This window comes from Amblyomma americanum, chromosome 6 (genome assembly GCF_052857255.1).
Source record: "Amblyomma americanum isolate KBUSLIRL-KWMA chromosome 6, ASM5285725v1, whole genome shotgun sequence".
In the NCBI taxonomy this organism is placed as follows: Eukaryota; Metazoa; Arthropoda; class Arachnida; order Ixodida; family Ixodidae; genus Amblyomma; species Amblyomma americanum.
Genome location: NC_135502.1, coordinates 14,361,331 through 14,380,087, shown reverse-complemented (window position 1 = coordinate 14,380,087; position 18,757 = coordinate 14,361,331). Strand labels below are relative to the sequence as shown.

At 48.8% G+C, this 18,757-nt stretch overlaps 1 protein-coding gene across 1 annotated transcript in view; it reads left to right on the top strand.

Annotated features, from left to right (window-relative positions):
• LOC144136340 (adhesion G protein-coupled receptor L1-like) overlaps positions 1-18,757 on the top strand; it is a 102,053-nt gene that overhangs the window by 64,473 nt on the left and 18,823 nt on the right. Inside the window, exons 6-9 of the mRNA XM_077668589.1 lie at positions 1,191-1,262; positions 2,184-2,307; positions 4,291-4,377; positions 17,132-17,304. Coding sequence (XP_077524715.1) covers positions 1,191-1,262; positions 2,184-2,307; positions 4,291-4,377; positions 17,132-17,304 — 456 coding nt within the window. The remainder of the gene's footprint in view (positions 1-1,190; positions 1,263-2,183; positions 2,308-4,290; positions 4,378-17,131; positions 17,305-18,757) is intronic.

Genomic DNA, 18,757 nt, shown 5'->3' with positions numbered 1-18,757 from the left:
TGCGCGAGCGAATTTCCCGCACTAGTGGGGTACCGCGGCCGTTAGATTGCAGGCGGCTGAGGGCGGTGCGGGAGTCGCACAGCAGAGCACTCCTGGGCGGCGGAGGGCCGAGGGTGAGCAGCAGGTCCAGCCCGAGCCGGATCCCCATCAACTCCGCCGTGGTGGAGGAGCCCAGGAAGGTTGCGTGTTGCTGGCTGTGCAGTCGCAGGGCGGGGATAGTGGCCGCCGCAGCAAGGGAGCAGCTGTCGCGGGCCACTGAGCCGTCGGTGTACACGAGGAGATGGTCCTGGAGCTCCTCGTGTATGACGGCTCTGGCCAGCTGCTGCACAGCGCAGAGGGGTGTGCTCCGCTTTCCCGCGATGCCGACGATCTCTCGCTGTACCTCCGAGGCAGCAGGCCAGGGCGCGCAGGAGCCGTAGGGGGGTGGGCCTTGGGTCAATTGCTCATACTCGAGCAGCGCCGCGCCCATTCGTGAGCGCGGGTGCGAGCGCATACGCTGCAGCAGCGAGCCGCCGTCCGGTGCGCGGTGAAGCCGGTCGATGTGATTCAGTGCCCTGCGCGCTGCTTGGAGCTCAAGGGGCCACGCTCCTGCCTCGGCCAACGTTGCGGCGCACTGCGAGTTACGCCTTTAGCGCTGTGTTGCTGCTTGTGTCACTGATGTGTTGTTAAGATGTTAATTAAGTACACAATTGTTTTTGAATCTTAAATACTGAAGACACTGGAGGGAATTTGGGAGGCATCCATCTGATTCGACGCCTTTCTGCAAACACTCTCACGCGTCCTAGACAAGAAGAACTACATATTCGTTAACAGGATGTAGCGCAGTCATTAGCACTCTCAGCTGCGGAACGGAGGAAGGGTGGTTCGAATTCTATCGTGCACAAATATTCTTTTCTTATCGAATTGAAGAGTGTCACGGACGGACGAACGGACGGACGGACACTGCGAGTATGAGCCATTAAAGGTTTTCGCCTTAATATTAAGCGGTGATAGTTAGTCAAAACGAACGTGACTCTGGCGATTACCAACTTCCCGGAGAGAACAGATGCCACCATTTTAGGTAAAATTGAAGAACCCAATGTGCTATCTGCTTCTCGTATACAGCCTCCATTTTTTTAATCTGAAATTTGAAGCTCTGATAAGAAAGATGATGTAAAGTGCGCATGCCATCGTCTTTTCTCTCTTTGCAGTCCTTGTTGGAATCTGTGAACCAAATCCTTACGAGGAAGACTGTGGGGTTCACGTCAGAGTCCAGAAAAGTTGTAAGTTTTGTGATCTTATACCCAACATGCTACCTGCAAGTTTTTTTTATTTATTATCGTTACGCCTGTATTACATGGAGGCAAGAGTTCACGGCCACACTAGTACTGCGCCACTGCCGTGCTACAATCGACACATGTGAACTCGCAGTGAGATGTGGTTACTCTGTCAATAACAGTTCACGTTCTCATTCGGTCTCGGAGCAGGAGAGCTGGAGGAAAAAATTCGGTTGACATGTTTCTGTCCATGCCAATAAAGGTTTCGGAGAAACTTGCAATGCTTTTGAGATGATCGTCACCTTTATGCTGCGAACAGGATGTTTTATATTAAAGATTTAAAAGCGTTCGTGTTCAAACACGTGGCAATTACAACAGTCAGCATGAAATTTCCATGCTGGCATTCTAGCAAAAAATGACTAAAATAAAGAAACGTCAGCTGATGAAGCCTTTCACCACGGTGACAAAGACCGAAATTGCAGGATTTATATTCCTTCAGAGTACCCGAAAAGCTCTGAGAGCAAGACTATTACATGAACAGGGGGGGAGGGGGGGGGGGGGGGTGACAAGCGTAAAAATAGCTATATTAAACCAAGTTCTTTTGAAGAACGAAAAAAAAATGATTGCTAGGGTACAAAGGAGCAGAGTCCATGCGATGAGTAAGAACCAACCAAAAAATAGAGAGGTCAAAAAAGGTTGTCGGGCGTGAACAAAATAGCAAGGTACAAAACGAGGCAAGATGCAAGTAGAAGGAAAAAGTGTAAACAGACGGTGTGGCGCAAATCGACATTTGATGTAAAAGCAAGATACCACAAGGCAAGCTACAAACGAACGCTTTCTGTTCTATTTGTTTTTCCGCCTGTTGGACTGTTGCGCAACCCGTAGTGCCTGGATCCAGGGCTAAGTCGGTTGGGGCTTCTTTCCCAGTCCCTGCTGGCGGCTAAGGCTGGCGAGATGGTGCTCAGCTTGTCCGCCTTCGTGGACACCGCCCTGGCTGGATTCAGGCTCAGCGACCTCAAAGAGGTGGCGCTCTCGGCCTCCGAAAACATTGGTGAGGCGAGCCGCATTCGCTGCGGGACACTTTCATGTTTGTGTTCGAGCATATTTCAAAACCTTACCTTGTTCTTGCCTCAGTCTGAGATTTAATCAGTTTCTCCATCCGACCGCTGAGGGTACGTAAAATGTGATTTTACGTTTTCTGGTTGCTTTCAGAAAACCTCCGGAGTTTTTAAAAGTCCACTTCTTGGGCTTCATGCATTTCTTGGCGGGTATTCTTTTCCAGAGACGGCAGAAACATCCTCCAGGGCTTGTCAGTGGAATAACTACTCCAGTCTTTTAACATGCCCTTTTAAATTGATCCATTAAGCGAGTAATTTCTGCTTATATTAAATTGCGTGTTTCTAATTATTTCCTTGTATTACTTGGGGGCCTAGTATCGCGTAAACCAAAACTATACACGCTTGCGCGCTGCCCCGCCAAATGAGAGAGTTGTGCCCTAATTGGAATCGTATTTCTGGTCCTCTTTGCGGTAATGACGTAGTCCATGCCATCGTTATTGAAACTCTAATGCGAATGCGAGAAGTTTCACTTCTTTAAAGGAAAAGCGGCCGTCAAGATGATATGGAGGATATGAGAGGGTTTGGTTGCTGTGTCAAACGAGCGGTCCCTGAGAGCGTCGTTGGTGTCACCAAGCAGTTTCTCTATTTGTGCGCTTCATAAACAAATGCGGAGCCAAATTTCGCAACGATTCATTTCATTTTCATTTTATTTCATCGTGACATCAATCCTGACGAAATCTACCAGAGGCGGGGTAGCCTCAGGCGCTGTAAATTTGATCGCAGCACCGCCCGCTAGCCGCCCTAATCCGGCCTCGTCTCGTCCACCCAAGACACAGGGACCACGCTTCACGAATTATTCCCGTAAATACCTCACAGTTTCCTTCCCGAGACTAAATTAGTGCCAGTGAAGCTCGTCAAAGGTGGGTTAGACGCGTCGCCATGCTCCGTCATTCGTCAGCATCGACTCCGATCCACCAGTACGCTATTGTACGCGGAGAGTGTGTACGCAAGTAAGTGGCATCATTGGACTTGTTCCTGCAATGACAAGCGTGACGTCACCTCCCACTGCCTAAGTCAACGGGAGTGGCGACGAATGGCAGAGGACGAAGTGAAACGAAAACGAAATGTTATGCTGCAAAGTACGGCCCTCAAAAAGTGTAGAACGACTGAACAAATTAATGTGGTTCACACATCTTGTTTTACAACGTAGAGGTCCCTCCATTATGTAAGAGAACGTATTACGCCATAACCATGTGTGAAAAGGGGAGTTTTTTTTTCTGTTTTCTAACGAGTATCACTCTTGGCGCGTATAAAATATCCAAGTCGAGCTTTACTAGAGGACTAACCAAAAAAATTCATCTATTTGTTGTATGAACTCGGTGTTCGCTTTCACATTAAAGGGACATGTACAGCCACGAGCAGAATATGCTGTAAATGAATTCACAATCAAGAGTTCTAGTTGAAGTGTGCAAGGTCTTTTTTTTTTAATTTCGTGCACGCTACAGTTCCACTTGACAGTCATCAGTGACCATTTCGTAGAATCATAGGGCGCATAAGACACTTTGACTGAGCTATTTTTCTTATCTCAGTGCGTCACCTGACTTGTGAACAGCTGACGCAAGCGCGCGCAGCTTACTGCTTTGCACGACCAGCTGCTCAACCAGAGCACACAATGATGTAGGGCTACAAACCGTGATGGAATTCGTCACTTTTGTCAGCCGGGCTAGGTGCTCAGTTTCGTAACATTACAGCCACTCTGTAGAAACGACAGCCGTTATCTATGGTCTCCTTCTGTTCTTTGGTAGCCAAGTATGAGCAGCTAATTAATCCTGTCTTATTGCTGAGAAATTATATCAATATATTCATTTATTTTGAACTAAAAATTTAGCGACAGGGCATTGTAAAACATGGAAAATTCAGAAGAGTGGCTCTAGTTTGCTCGAACTTTGATCTTGTGTTTCCACTCTCCCTCGCAGTGCTGAACCTGCGGCGAAAGCAACTCAAAGAACAGCCAGTGCTACTGTACACAAACGACTCCCAGATTACTGCCGTAAGACTTGCAGGTGAGCCACTTCAAGCCTGCTTCGCTACCAAGCAATTACTGAGATGTAAATCGATGTGCATTTGCTGGGTCAGCCGGAATGCTTTTTGTGCAATATGTTCTGCTCACGTCTCCCAGTAGGAAACGCAATAAACGCCGAGCTTCAGTGCCTTGTATTGACTTGTTATCGTTACAAGGCGCATATAAATGGTGGTTTTGAAACCACTAATTTCCGACTTTCTGCTGCTAGCGCTGCCTTCATCATGGTGCTTCCAACGCTGTGCGTAGTTTTTAAAATTGTGTACTTTAGACAGTCGTCAGGCTGTTAAGTGCTGAATGCCGATTCAGCAGATGCAGCAGCGATTGCCTATGACAACACATTGGCTCAGTTGGAAGACTGTGGAGCCTGTTTATATTGGCGCCACTCTATTCAACGACGGGGCACTAAAGCGTGCCCTTGGAGGAGTGTACGAAAAATAATTACTTCCATGCAGCTGATAAATCATGCTTGGAGAAAGCCAAGCAAAGTTCTTGTTTGAATTACTAATAAAGACTTACCAGAGCTCTGGTGGTCACCTAAGCACGTGGAAAATTTATTAATGCCTTGAGGATTCAGTTCACGTTGGTTAGAATAGTCGTTGCTTTAGCGATGATAGGTTCCGAGTAGGCCTGTCGGAACAAGTATTGCAGGACAGTCAGAATACCAGTGCGGCGCGCGAGAAAGCATCATCGTATTTAAGCGCATGCGGGTGATGAAGGAGATAAACTGGATAAAAACGTTAACTTTTTTGAAGACACAGTGAGAGTATCGCGTTGTGTCGTTCTAGTAGACGCGTAAGGTCCGATGTAAACCCCTTTCTACTGCACGCGCTGCAAACCGCTCCGAACTCGTCTTGCGTGACGTGCTTCGCAAAGTAAGCATCGGCCCTGGCAGTAGATGGCCGTTCTGGCACATGATGACACCTAACCTCACGCAATTTTTCGAGCTTCTCGTAATCTTCGGTGGTGTCAACGGCGCGCCATTATCTGGATGCTTCGCGTATCTGTTATAGAGCTGTTGCTTCCCAGCCTTCGGTGCGCATGGGGAACCTGCGCTGATGGTGGCACTGCAATTGTTCCATTCGGTGACTCAAAACAGCTTTTGTCAGCCGCTTGGGCGGCTGCAAACGCGAGAACACATTCTGCGCGATTAGATACCCGCGTTTGGCTGACAGCATTCATTGCCTAGCTTCTCTCGGTGTAGCCCAGATAGCTGACGCACGGCACGTGCGCCTTCGACAGAGCGCGGAGGCTCACGCCAATAAGCGCCTGAAGGTGGCGCGGAAAAGTACTAATGGTACTACCCAAAACTGCCTGCTCTTCTCGCTAGGCAGTGTGTTATGGCGCTGCAATCGGCACCGCAAAGTTCAGCGCAAGTTCCCCATCGGCGGTGATTGACCGCTCCATTTTTCTTTTTCGGCGCTGTTGCTTCGCATTGATCTGTTTCTCTGCGTATTGGCGGCGCTCGGCGGCTGCACGTCGACGTTTTCTTTAAGGAGCTTCTCTTCTGTGAATGGTCATTGCTTGCGAGGCGCCATCTCGTCCGACACGATGAGTTCAAGTTCGGCATGGCAGCTGCGCAGCGACACTCCCCCCGCTCGACGAGCGAGCGTCAGCGCGCCGATGACACGCCCGCCCACTTGTGCGCATGCGCGCGCGAGGCGCTCTGGTTGGTCCAGCTTCATCCAGTTGCGGCGAGCGCGGGGCGGCGCACGGACTGCCGGATACACCGCGAAATATGGGCGACGTAGCTAAAGAATGCTTCCCATTAAGACGTGAACTTTTCTTGGCGTGCTTCATTATGTAATGCGCTGACGGTGACCCTGTTAACGAATCACGCATGCATTTAGCTGCGCACGGCCCTGTCTTTAGACACAGCTTCGACTCTCAAATGGCTTGCATTACGGTGACGGTGTTAAACGACTTTGCTCATCCATTCTTTTGTATCGATGTCGAGTAAGCACTCGCTTTCATGACCAATATTTCACATGTCGACTTTTGCCTGAGGTGCAGTTTCTTACCTCGGACCAGTGTGCGAAGAGGGATACACGATCTCCTAATCGCCGCACTCTGTACCTGTGAGTGGGACGCGCCTCTCGGGCCGAAGCTGAACAGTTCCTGAATGCGCTTTCCATCATGGGAAACATGCGCGGGGACTCTGGATTTACACGAAATTCGTTTTAGAGCTCCGCCAGTTTCTCTTCTTGCGTAAGTGAGGCGCTAGTGGAGTGCTGAACAGTGTAAGGGGGGAGTCGACGGGCTGATTTGAATCGCGAAGCGAGAAAAAACAATCAAGAAAACGCTGGATACTTTGGTGTTCCTCGTTCATTAACGGCTGGGTATAACAAAGAGCGAAAGTTAAATCAAGACGCTCTAAGGTAATGTCTGTTGCCACCAGGAGAATACGGAGTAGTGCACTCCCACAAAAGGGAACATGAAGCAGGTCATTAACTTTCCATCAGTCGCTAAGGAGCAACGGTACGAACGGCGATTGAGTACTGTATCATAGCGTACAGCGAAATACGAGTCAGCGGCCGCGATTAAGAGCGAGTGTTTCGTCTGCAGGCCGTGTGCGACTTTGCACTTAAACGTCCCTGTTAATGATGCTCCTGGCCCATCTCAAGATTCCCGAACCCCTAAAAGCCGGCCTTCTATGTGATGGTTTTTCTTCACAACTCAAAAGAAAATAAAACCGCTTCGCAGGCCTTTTTTTACTTGTGATGAGAGACCAACCTTGCGCAGCCATTAGGACACTTGCTTCCAGAGTATACTGAGAATCAACGTAGCTCTTGATTTTGAAACTTTATGGAGGAAAAACGCTAAGGCGCCCGTGTGCTGTGCGATGTCAGTGCACGCTAAAGATCCCCAGGTGGTCGAAATTATTCCGGAGCCCTCCACTACGGCACCTCTTCTTCCTTTCTTCTTTCACTCCCTCCTTTATCCCTTCCCTTACGGCGCGGTGCAGGTGTCCAACGATATATGAGACAGATACTGCGCCATTTCCTTTCCCCCAAAACCAATTATTATTATTATTATGCCTATGCATCTTGTTTTGTTATCTTCATTCGTTATACCAGCAATTGTTAATTAGAATGCAAGCATGCAAGTATAAAATACGCAATGGAGGAGAGCTAGGGTGGATATCTAATTGTTAAAAAAAGTAAGCCAAGGCACAGCATAATTACAGAAATGTCGAAAACTCGTTTGACAAATCGTAGCAACACAATAAGCAGTACAGGGTCATAATACAATCGAGCCCACTTGTAACGAGCCTGAGAGTGATCCGAAGTCCGTAGTAAATGGACTTACCACATACAACCAGGTGTAAAAAGGCAGACAGAAGTGGCGACTGTCTGTTAGAAAAGGGCATACTCGGAGCGTCTCCTTCTTTGAAACAGGCCCTATCATGGCGCTTTTCAATCTCCCCAGCATTGTTCTATGCACCTCGCCAAGGCTCCTGCAGCCAACAACGTGCCTTAGACACGCAATATAACTGTTTGGTGAGCTCACTGCCGCTCGTGGTATGTCGGCCTCTTTGACACCGGTCGTCCTTATCGGACTCTTGTCACTTAGGGAAAGCGCTTGTGTCGCCTTCAAAGGCTTTGTAAGTTCGTGGCTCTGCGATGCCGCAGTAATCATCCACACCTACAAACCCTGGCCAGCTGTACACCCACTAGTAGTTGTCACGAATCCATATGCCTATAATAATATGGTTTTTTGACGACGATCACCGGTCGTGCATGCAGCGCACGTTCGAGCAGAACGCACTGTCTGAAAGCTGCTGGCACGCGGCAGCAGTGTACGCCACTGGTGAGGTGACACGTTACAGGTGTTCATATTGCTGGAATCGCTGCCATTGGTTGAACAATGATTATGTCCAGTACCTTCGGTTTCAACGCGCTGCCGCTGTCTCGCGCCCATCATGATTCTGCTCCCACCTTATAAACGCTTTGCCTAGCCAGGACTCGCCTGCCGGCGCCAGCCTGGCCAGCGGCTCAGTGCAGTACTAATGTCGCCTTTTCTATGGCTTTTTTATGTTGTAAGAGGGCGTGGGTGGGGGTCACATGGGCTGAAAGTGCTCTTCTGCCTGCACGCTGACGAGAAGCGCGCATTTTCTGACGGCGTGGGTGAGTTGCCTTCTCGTTCGCTATCTTCGAGTGGTGCGGCCACGATTGTTCATCTTATCTGACAAGCAGTGCCATTGCCCCAATAGGTATTGTGTCTGTAGCACCACCCTTGGTAGTCATAAGCGAGCGTTCGTTATTACTGCGGTGGTTATAAGTGGGCTGGTGTCTATTCCTTTGGTAAAGACACCATGTACTTACATGGGTGGCTCGCTAAAGTTTCTTCTTCCTTTCTAACGGCAGATTTTTTTCTCTTACCAAATATGACACTCGAGTCCCACCAACTTATTCGCGAAGCATCAAAGCTGATCACTTATTCGCAAAACAATATTTTGGCCAGCCTTTCCTGAAAGTATTTTTTTTTTTCACAAGAAGGTTGTATAAAAAGTTTGAAGTAGCGCGGAAAAAAGCCTTGCGAAAGACAAAACGCAAGTAGTGGTCATTTGTCACCACTATTCCGTGGTGCTATTGTTATTTGTATCAGAGACCGAGTGTCAATTTTCGTATTTTTGAAATTTGTCCTTTTTGTCATTGTATTTTCCACCGTGCAACAACCCCGGGAGGAAGTAGCAATATTCCAAATAAATAACTAATAATAATTATATAGCTATCTGATCAACACTGACCAGTACCGTGGCTGACGGTGCGCAATAAATAGCAACCGTAGAAGCGCAAATAGACGAAAAGATGCGCGCCCCAAGGCCCTGCAAGCGGATTGGGCAGCAACGCGAGGGGAACGAGTCTGCGATCGCTGCAGGCGTTTTTCTTGAATGTCGCGAAGCTGGACCCAAATTTCAAGTTAACAAACATGTTCAGGAATTTCAGATGATCGGTCTCTAGGAGTAGAGACGTAAACACGGCGCCGAGGATTATACAAAAATTAACCAGAGACATACCAATTAGTCGTAAACCCGCTTTCAACTTAAGGATGCGTGGGTAAAACAGCGAAGTAGCATGCGGTAAGGCAGCAGACGGGTGCGTATAATGGTAATAGAAATGTCCATGCCTTTTGCAGCTGCGTGCCCGATTCAAAGCCTACATTTATTAGACCTCACGAACATATACAGGGGTGTCTTGATTAATGAATACAGCGTCGCGCCGCAAGTCATCAACACAGCCACGCTCAGTGACCTTTCCTGAACAATGTAGGACTAACTGGCCCCCAAACAATGTCTGTCTTATGTTTTAACCCCGCAGTTAAATAAACTAAGCGCGTAAAAAGTCACATACGCTTCCCACTAGTGACTCATTGGCCACTGCGCTTCGCTGATGAGGGCTGCTTGCGGATTGTCTCCCTTGTCATGCTTCGTTGAAAGCACGGATACACAAGACGCCCGTGCTGCAAGAATCGGGAGCTCAGTAAAAAAAATGGAGATGGTTTAGCTCTGGTTAAACCTGGAGTGACGCGATAGATACAGCTGTCCGAGTGGAACTTGCTCAGTTGAATTGCAAAGTTAGTCTTTCGCCGCTGCGTTTCGCTGGGCGTTCCTTCAACTTCGTCCCACTTGACACGGCGCATGTGCACAGGTGTGGCAGCTCGGTTTCGCCGGCGCGCAGCAGCTGCTCTGCAACATGTGACTCATCACGTGACCAACCAGGTGACGAACCACGTGATCGGCCACGACGCCGCGCCGCCGGCAGCTGCTCTGCACCACGTGCCAACCACGTTACAGCGTGGCGGTGCAGCCACAGGGTGGCTCCATAGGCTCCATCTCGGCGACTATGCGCCGTCTAATACGCTCGGCACCCTGGCATCTCCGTTTGGCAAGACGTTCCTCTCTCTGTTCGGGGGTCTCCGCTACTCTCTTCTACTTCTTACCCTCATTCTTTCTTTGTTGAGTAGCCAACTGCAAGGCGACAACATCGGGATCGGATGAGTTAATCTTCTCTTGTCTATACTGCCGTTTAGCAGCGGCTGGACTTTCCTTCTCTGCATGCATGTCAAATGTTGTGATACAGACGCCCACTACATATTCGCAATGCTGTGCATGTGACGTGCGGTTCGGGTGATAGAGCGGCGTGCGGCGAGGCGGCGACGAAGAACGCGGCGCAGCTGTGGTGTCTGTCTGGTTACCATGGTATCGGCGCATGCGCACAACTGCTCATCCGCGTGACGTTACGCTCGGCTTCGACGGTGGAGCGGGCCCGCGGCCGCGGCGACGGCGAAGCGCACGCCGCACCTTGCTCCTCTCCGGTTGCCATGGTAACGGCGCATGTGCACAACAGGCCTCTCCCATGTACCGCGATATGCTCGACTGGCAGCCTAGTGTAGCTCTCGCTGCAAAAATGCTCAAGAGCAAGTGAGCTAGAAAATGCTGAGGCAGCGGTGGAGTAACATTTTTCGGACTGCTTTCCATCGCTCAAGCTTTGCCCTTGCGTGCGAAAGAGTGGCACAGCAAAAATTCTCGTGTACTACTCGCACATGGCTTTGTGGGCCCTGCGATTGTGCACTGCGTATGGCTTTCTTAGTGCACATGAGAGCAAACGGCGACAGATAAGCGCGGTGTCTGTCCCCGTGGTGCACCAACATGGCGACCGCTATGACGTCGCTGCAAACCACCCGTACTCGGCTTATGCGCCCAGTCGAATTAGCGAGCGGTATCGGAGCGCGCGCCTGCTGCACATGGGGAGGCGCATCCCGCTTGTCCGGCGGTTCGCTTGCAACGCAGGATCGATGCCCGGTCGGCTCCTTTCTGCCGTGTCAGCGCTGCTCGTCGTCGTTAACAAAGGGTGGGCTCTCGACGCTCTGCTGACGCGGGGAGCGTTTTGCTCCTGCTTCGCCCCGAGTCTAGCTTATGCGCGCGGTGTTATCCTGGAGCTCAGTTTTATTTTTATTTGCTTACTTCTCTCGCTCGGCGGGTATTCGGACCGCCCGCTAAATTAAGTTACCGGATCTGGGGACCAGAGGAAGGAAGGCAGCGCTTTGTTTAGTTCCAGCACTTTTGTTACACAATGAGCGCGGTAATGGCCGTTGTGCTGAATCAATTAAAGTCGATAAGTGAAGGGGTGCCATTAGTCTGGCATCCTGCGCATTAATCGCGTCGTTTAATCTGAACCGTTCCTGCACTTTGACCGCCTTTATTACTTTAAACAATTTGCGAGATGCTGCGATAGCGCCCTGTTCTGTGCAGTCCGTGAAGCTGTGGCCGCTGATCCGCTCGCGCTTTTCCTTCCCCGATACACGCGTACCAGCGGCGTTCTCTCCGCCGAGCTGCCACCGCACGTGAGGTCGTTGCAGTCAGCCTACACTTAATGCGCATCATAAAGCATAATTTTTCTCAGCTGCAAGCTGAAATAATCTCTTCAGGGTCTAATGATTCTCCAGTCGAGAGGAGGAGGAGGAGGAAAAAATTTTGTTTAGTCGCCTGCAGAACGACACCATGACTAAATGGCGCCGCGACGCGGGCTCTGACGTCTTCTCGGCGGGTGGTCTCCACTCAACTCCAGCGCGTGTTACTCCCGCAGTCGCTCGCCCTGAGGGGCAACGTTCCGTCGGTTTCGCTCGGCCTCTGTCTTTCAACAGCCGCCGAGACCTGCTAGATAGCCCAGGTTTGTATTTCGTGGTCATAGCATTCCGCCGCAGCCGTGAGTCGCGAGCCGAGAAAAAACTGAAATTTTCAGTTTTTTTTTTTAACATAGCGATAATGCACAGTAAATATTTCCCGGCCTCTGAGCGCAATTGATAACGCACTTTCTGTAGGACCCTTATGTGCCCGCATTGTGGCTCAACTATACCTTGCTTAGGATCTCAGTTATACACTTTTCACTTATTTCTCTCGTAAGAATTCGTTATTCGAACAAATCAGTGCATTTTATGCATTTGAAGCCCTAACGATTGCAAAAGAAGGTGACAAACGGACGCTCACCAAAGCCGTACCATAGCTACCTTAAAACTTCGATTTGCTTTCTGCGTCGATTTCGCTGTCATCGTTTGCCATGGCTTTCTGCAAGACTTTTCAGAATTCAGCACATTTTTATTGCGTACACATTTGCGAACATTGTATCTTAGCTGCGCGGAGCTAATTGCATTTACGTCGCGTCCAGAAATTTGGACGCAGTGCCTGAAGCGCCACAGAATAAAAAAAAACGACCACTCACTGCATTTTTTTTTATGCTTACGATACGATTCCACATTTAAAAGCTAGTTTCCAACTGAACGTACAGAAGCGGGAGGGAAAGCCGAGATGACGGTGGGCGGAAATTCGAAAAATGTCGGCATTTCCTTGGGCATTCCTGTAAATTAGAGATGGCATGTGTCTCCCGCGTGTTTAGCAAGTATCGCATGAAGATTATTATTACACGTCCTGTAAGCAAACATGATCAGATACAGTACAGCACAAATGTCTTACTTGAGCCCACTTAATCCTAATGAGCATGTTTTTCGGAGAGGTGTCGTATAAATTTCATATCAGAATTTGTTCAGGAGGAGTGTCATGCGCAAGACTCAGAAAGGTCTAGAGGCGTAGTGTGTATTGATTTTAAAAATAACTGTGTATTTCGCTAGCCACGATTTTTTTGTTCCTCAATGCTTTGCTTTACTATCAATCACTAAGCAGTTGAGTAAGTCAGTGAGTACCCTATCGTGCGGTACGAGTATAGAATTGTGAATGTCTGTGTATAAATGACGTTTTAAAATTGGCTCAACAACGAGATTATTGGCTTATGAGTGTTTATTATAGGTAAGCAGTGAATGCGGGTAGTATTTCTTTCAGCGGGATTATCCCGCACTGAAAACTTGTTTTGAAATATAAATTTACACTGAGATTAATATCTTGGAGTTGACAAGGTCATCTAGACATCATGCATATATTGCTTTCTTGGTCTAAGACGAGCAACCCCGGACGAATAATCCGCGGCCGATCGCTGAGCTCTTCGATGCATGCTGAAATGTTGTTCTCGCGTCTGTCGAAGATCAAGGTGTAAGTATGCCGTCCCGCAATGTTTGAATAAAGGGTGGGCAGAATGGTTTTCATTTCAGTTGAAAAGTTGACGTTTCGCAGCTTTTAGCCCAGGTGCTTCAACCAGTAAATATCGGGTTAAAATAAAACGATTTGATTTGATTCGATTTGAATATTACAAGCATTTGTCTAAAAAAAGAAAAAAACTGGTCTCCTACCTCAGTGGTTGCGGCCACTGGCAGCGTGGTACGAAGACCAAGAGTGGTTGGAAGAGACGGTGGGGAAGCTTGTGGAGTGAAATGTGGAAGAATGAAAAAGTCAGGAAAAGCCCTTCGAGTACCGTGGCCGGCGAGAAAAGGGCGGACGAAGTCATGTGATTCTGGAGGCCATTTTGTTCAAGCTCTGTCAGAAGCGGGACGGGCACAAAGTGCTCTGTAGTTGCTGTGGCGGAGTGGTTGGCCTTCTGGCTTCACAAAATAAGTGATACCAGGGCATCTCCTTCCCTTTTTTTTCCTTCCTCCAGACGGAGAGATCTGCCGGAGTTGAAAAGAAAGCTCTCCTTGGTACAAGAAGCGCTCTGCTTCTGTAGACTGCTCCAGTCTTCGCGTCATTCAACATTAAGTGGTTATTCTTACATCACCAAGACAATGATATGCGCACGCGTCCCCCGTCTTTTACGCTGACAACCTCACCCTCTAGTGCGCCCGTCGCTCTCCAGACTACAGTACAACAAAGCCTAGACACCATATCCAAGTTATTGGCTTGTGCGGGGCTCCAGTAAGATCCGTACTAATCACAGATGCTCCTCTTAATGGCACTAGCTGCGACTTAAGTCCATATTTCTGCTTGCGCTGCAGCTTGTGCATCATGAATGAACTCGCCCAACAAACTCTTGTGTTCCACTTGTCGCGTTTCAGCTATCCAAGATATGGCATTGATCGTATTTGCTTTCACATAAGTCACCATCCCACCCCACGAGTTCTGTTATGCAAAATCCCAGGCATTAATTTTGATCAATGATCTCACCAGGGCACTGTTGACTCGGCCATCAACACGTGTCGCTCCATCACCTGCTCCGGCTGATTGTCAATCGCCAAGGTGGAATGCAAGAAAAATAAGCTAGTCAACTGGTACGCACCCTTGCGCTTTGACGAAACTCTTACCGTTTTCCAAATTTCGAACTAACAAAGCAGTAAAGCGGTGATCTCACACCAGCACTGAAAACTTTCATTAAAAAGCCTCTAAACATCATTGTCCACGCCACTACCCAAGCCGTGGTTATAGGGCTGCGACAGGAACGCGTTGGAGCGAACAACTGCAGTGGCAGCAGCGATATGCCACCGTTTACAAGGCGGCGCATCGAAGCTTTCACGATAGTGGTGCCACAGTGCATCGCAGCTAGATGTTAGGGCGATGCGGCCTAATGTGGCTTGCCCCCCTCCCCAACTTCTGGCTACAGCGATTGCCGGTCTCTCACCGGTTTCACCAGCTCACGCTTTAGAAAACATCCCCGTCTACTCGACTGAGTCGCTGGAAGTTTTTTTCTTTTCTTTTTTACCGCTTCCTCGGAGCTGTCAACTTCCCACTCGCTTTCCTGCGACACGCTTTGGGGTTTACATGCATTTTTCTGGGGCTGAGTCGTGTCTCGATCTACCGCTGACGGCGCAGCGACTCCGCTGCGATTCCTTAGCGAAGTAAGCCGTTTACATGGCGTAGAAGCCACAAAGACTGGCCTCACTGCGACGATGTCGCAGCCGTGTCAACCCCGCTCCAGACGCTTCACGGCATGGGCCACTTTCTTCCCCTTTCCTGCTCCACCGCCACAGAGAGAAGCAACTGGCTCGTCTTTCCAACACCGTACAAGATCGACGGCTCTATAGAGAGCATGCCTATTTCACCTCCACCTAAGTACCAACGAGCCTATCCGTTTCCTCAAGAACTGCTTCGCCCCACTGACCCCATCACATGACCCCTGATGTGAGTGAGGGTTGCAGAGAGGCGCGACCTCACACCTCTCTAGTACACACACAGACCGCAGCATACAGCTATACGAACGTCTCAGGCAAGGACTGGGCGGCATATGCGATCTTCACCTGTTTCATTGTAATCCCAGCACACATCATTCGTAAAACTCAGCCGTACAAAACTGGCCGGCTCTTAGTTTTATGAATACGTTCAGACATCCTCTCGCAACTGCCGTTATCCCTGTGGCAACCTCGAGCTATGTCTCTTCTCTTTCCCGCTCACCCTTTCCATTCTCTTCATTCCTTTCCCTTCAGCCGTCCTCGTTGAGTGCCTGGCTGTCGTCGTGTAGCCGGATGACCAGTTCGCCTCTCGGCATCCAGGAGCAGCATGTAATGAGCGCTTGATTTATGCGCGCTTAAAAAAAAAAAGGTCCTCTCTCGGCGCGCTCTTCGGCATTTTGGTGCGGTTTGGAGATTTGCAAAGCAGTTTTGAGGTCCGTTTCTTTTTCCCATTTGTATGCATTTATCTGCCTTCACCTTCCGAAAATATGCGCTGACTGGTCGCAATGGGGCCTTTAAGTCCAACAGCGATCCTATCGGAAGAGTTCAGAATATGTTCCTGTTCATTTACATACACCTTTTTCATCGCCTAAATGCCGGCGCGGACTCTGGCAAGTCTTCCTTGACATTTCTCCCGACTCTGCGTTGCCGACGAGTTCGAGAAGATTTTTTTATTTTACGAACTCATTCAAGGCGACTTTTTCTGCGCTGATCTCCATGTGCCCCCTCGTAACTGATGCTCTGCACAGTCGACACTTTTCACTGACTGATTAAAGTCTTTATGGAATACTTAATCCCACTGTTTAGACACATAGGAATAATGTTTTTTTTTTTACTAAGGAGTGTTATATTTTAGCCGACTTTTACATTTTTGCACAATACCGACATCTTTTTTTTCTCTTCATTCGGCGATGTGCTTGCTTCGGTCGGCTACATGCGTCTGCTTGCTACATTTCCCTTATATGTTTGGGTTTCTGAGAATATTCGTCGATATTCCACTGTCATCGACGAACTTCCCTTACAGCTGGTTTTCATTCGTTCCTGCTGAATGTTTCGACTTCCTTAATTTGTATTCTGGTTACTGTTTTATAATATTTGTGTTCGTGATGATCGCCTCAAAATACAGATTAATTAATTGACTGACTGACTGACTGATTGGTTTATTGATTGATTGATTGATTGATTGATTGATTGATTGATTGATTGATTGATTGATTGATTGACTAAGTAAGTGAGTGAGTGAGTGAGTGAGAGAGAGAGAGAGAGAGAGGAAAATGTCAGGCTTTATCGGACAGAAAGATGCCCGACTAAGAAGGTTGTAGGCATACATGCCCTAGTTTTCAGCTCTGAGGGCTTCCAATTCTTGCATTGCTCACTTATATACATATGTGAATCACAGCCGCCGTGGTGGCTCAGTGGTTATGGCGCTCGGCTGCTGACCCGAAAGACGCAGGTTCGAACCCAGCCGCGGCGGTTGAATTTCGATGGAGGCGACATTCTAGAGACCCAGGGGGTCGAAATCTCCGGAGCCCTTCACTACGGCGTCCCTCATAGCCTGAGTCGCTTTGGAACGTTAAACCCCAATAAACCAAATAAACCAAACATATGTGAAACACCGTCACGTCCGACATTAAGTGCAATTTAAATTCCTAGCCACTGTCGGCTGAGAGTCCCTCGTGGTGCCTTTGCAGACGACTATCCGCCGGGGAGCGTGCGTGCGGTGCTGGTTCTTCGTGGGCTGGGCAGCCTTCTCGACAACGACGCCGTGTTCCTCCACAGCGACCTCCTCATCGTGTCCTTCCTTCCGCAGGCTGGCGCCGCCAACCTGTCCTCGCACTTTGACGTCACTATGAACCATCGCCAGGTGAGTGACCGACATTTTTTTTTTGAGCATGTGCAAGAACTTTGTTCAGCCATGAGCAGAACGAACTATCCTAACCTCGTACGCTTGATCTAATCAAGCTTCCCTATCAATTCCGGTGCACTCCTGCTATTTATTCATTGGGTTCGAGCTTCTTTGATGTCTGCTGTGTCATTTAGCATCTACACATGGCAATAAAGCCATGTTAGGCGCGGAAACATCTACGCTCTGCACAGCTTGCACTTCTCTCCTATATTAAAGTTCGCAGCAGGTAAAAGGAAAGCGTTGGCTTAGATATTATGAAGAAACCTGTAAACCCTATCCAGTGGATGTTAGCTCAACTCCTAAACTATCTGTTTGACGGAACTAAGTCTTAACTGGTGGAGTGGACGGAGGAATGACGTCGAGCAACACAGCAGCATGTGGTATCATCGTCTACGGGGGCTAAGTGTCTCGACTGCGCCGGCAGTTGTGTGAACCGTTAGTCCTTGCTGCGGTCCAGCTGTTCAGAGAAGGTCCGAGAGCTTGACGCAGAAGGCGTTGGGGAACCGAACAGGCACGGCGAAAGCTAGTAATTTCTTCGAAGACTTGGGACGCCACCGAGGTTTCACGTTTGAGAACGAATGGGCTCAACTGTGTCTGCAGTGCCAGCTTTCTGCGGGTGGGCGCGTAGATGGGATGGGGGCAAAAGCGGTCGATGAAAAGGGGGAGAACGCTGCCGTGCGTCGAAATGGGTGAGCGACGCTGAGAGCGTTGCCCAGAAAAGTACGCCGGGTACGAGTAGCAGCTGTAGACGGAGGCCCACTTCACTGCCCGCTTCGAACTACAGTAGCGATTGAAGACGGCTATCAGTCAAGTAGCCAATAGATCTAGTTCAGACCTGTTAATTATTCTGCCTAAATCAATATCACTAGCGTTACTAGTCCTGTCAGTCGGTTGCGCTTTGAATCAATATTCCGCGGTGTTGTAACTCGCTTAAAAAAAATTTGGCGCCCAGTTTATGCCAATGTGACGCGAAATTCCTCGACAGCTTGTTCGCCATCTCTTACTATTCAAGCTGAAAAGTCTGAACATACACCATAGGTTATTAGCGGGGACAGAGTATTTTCTTCATAACCGAGTCTGTTTGCCCCTGCAAATACTGTCAACTCTGCACTTGCGCCTGTGGAATCTGGTCTATCTCAAGACTTCGCGCTACGTCCTCTGTACTTCCTAACACACTAAATGACCTGCCGCGCTATGTTCTCTCCTATTCACTTATTCGACTTTGTTATTTACCTTGTGATCACTAAAAACACTTACGTCTTGCAGCTACAAAATGGCATAAGCGGCTTTCCCTTTGGTGTAAAACATGACTAATGAGCTGAAATAATAATAAGCGCAAGGTTATGTGCGTGTCCCGTACTGATTCTTTCCCTGCTAAGTATGCTCTCAATAAAAATATCCTGGAATCCAC